The 1,716-nt window shown below is 55.9% G+C and overlaps 1 protein-coding gene across 1 annotated transcript in view; it reads right to left on the reverse strand.

Moving 5' to 3' along the window:
• Positions 1–1,716, reverse strand: part of SMARCC1 (SWI/SNF related, matrix associated, actin dependent regulator of chromatin subfamily c member 1) — a gene marked incomplete at its 3' end in the record, with an annotated part of 46,685 nt that overhangs the window by 1,264 nt on the left and 43,705 nt on the right. The window contains exon 32 of the mRNA XM_018571513.1: positions 1,289–1,420. Coding sequence (XP_018427015.1) covers positions 1,289–1,420 — 132 coding nt within the window. The remainder of the gene's footprint in view (positions 1–1,288; positions 1,421–1,716) is intronic.

The raw sequence follows: 1,716 nt of genomic DNA on the forward strand, positions 1-1,716 counted from the left end.
TCTCCGGAGAACCCGAATGAGCCAAAAGGAGGATCGGATTGGAGGCCCGGTGACACCAGAGGAAGGTCAGATTGGGGGCCCGGTGACAACTCCTCAATCATTTGCAAGCTCCATGTAAACAATTCCCCGCACTCTCTCTGATTATCGTCCCTTTGCCGTCCTGTCATGGCGCCCGCACACACACACACCTTATGTGATAACATTACATACACGAGGACTACAAGTCCCATCAGACCCAGAGCGAGTACTCATATAAACACTCAATAACATTTTGATAGCGCAGCTGTCAATCACTTCCATTGGAGGAGGGGCCAGAGGCGGGTGTTTCTTTTCCCTCCAGGTGTCTGCACAGGTCCCTCTGTAGTCCACGGGTGGGCAATCTCCGACCCTCCGGTTGAGCTGCAACTACAAAACCCACAAGGCATTGCAAGACTGCGCCGCAGGCATGATGGGAGTTGTAGCTTCACCACAACTGGAGGGCCAGTTTGCCCACCCCTGCCCTAGTCTGATCCCGGGGGAGGGACACGCTCATTGGGATGAGTCGGCTTTGCACCGGCATGAAATGTACAAATGCCGGGCGGCAGGGCCGGCCTTAGGCCTTTAGGCGCCCTGTGCGAGAAAGCTTTACAGCGCCCCTCAGTGACCACACCCCTCAGTGGCCACACCCTCAGTGGCCACACCCATGTATTACCCATATTTTTGGTAAAATATAAAAGACAGGGTCACGTTGGGTAGATAGACACCAAACATGTCGTGCTTTAAAATTGCGCGCACCCGCAAAAAATTACCATGCCCAAAATTGACCATAGGTGACGCTTTAAAAGCTTTTACCCCTCATCAGTTTAGTGTTATCAGTGATTGATGGCCCTACAATTATTGCTCTCATTCCGACGTTTGCGACGATATGTGACATGTGCGGCGTAATGGGCAGAAGCGGCCCCCAGGACGAGCTGTGTCGGCCGCACAGCGCCCTTGTTGCCATGGCGCCCTGTGCGGCCGCACTGCTCGCACACCCCTAAGGCCGGCCCTGCCGGGCGGTGCCGTGTGAAGGCCGGACATGGAGCGTCGGGGGTCTCGGTCTTGTCACCTCTGCACTGTAGAAGCTTTTCAATGACTTCTTATTGAGGAAATGGCCACCAAGGATAGTAAGCGGGCCCTTCCAGAACCACCCCCAAGCGAGGCCGGAGACTCCGGATCAGGAAGTCTAAAACGGGTCAGAGAAACTTTATTAACTCCTCAACACCGGCCATACGCACACACATGGCAAGACGCTGTATTGTGCCGTCACCATCATCGTTCCGGAGCTGGGAGTACGAGCTCTTGACCATGTGGCCACGAGGGGAGCCCCAATCGCGGGGAGCCGGGGGAAGCCCCCATCGCGGGGAGCAGCCCCCATCGCGGGGAGCAGCCCCCGGAACGCCTTAAAGGGCCAGTGGGCTGGTGAACACAAGTTCTCTTTTCCTGACCGGAGTTCAGCTTTAAGGGGACGGGTGGGCGCTGCCAGCTTACCGTTAATGTCTCCGTAATGAAGGTGTCACTCCTGCATGGGGCCGCCCATTTCATTCAGCATTGGATGAGAGTGACACCATCACAACAGGAGGATGAATTGGATGGGGACAGCTCGGCACTGGAATCAGAGACATGAGAAGCCATCACGGCATTCAACGTGCCAGCAAACCGGGCCGAGATCGGGGGGCGGCCTTGAAAACCTCACGT

This window comes from Nanorana parkeri, unplaced genomic scaffold (assembly GCF_000935625.1).
Source record: "Nanorana parkeri isolate BGI_ZX_2015 unplaced genomic scaffold, ASM93562v1 scaffold1772, whole genome shotgun sequence".
In the NCBI taxonomy this organism is placed as follows: Eukaryota; Metazoa; Chordata; class Amphibia; order Anura; family Dicroglossidae; genus Nanorana; species Nanorana parkeri.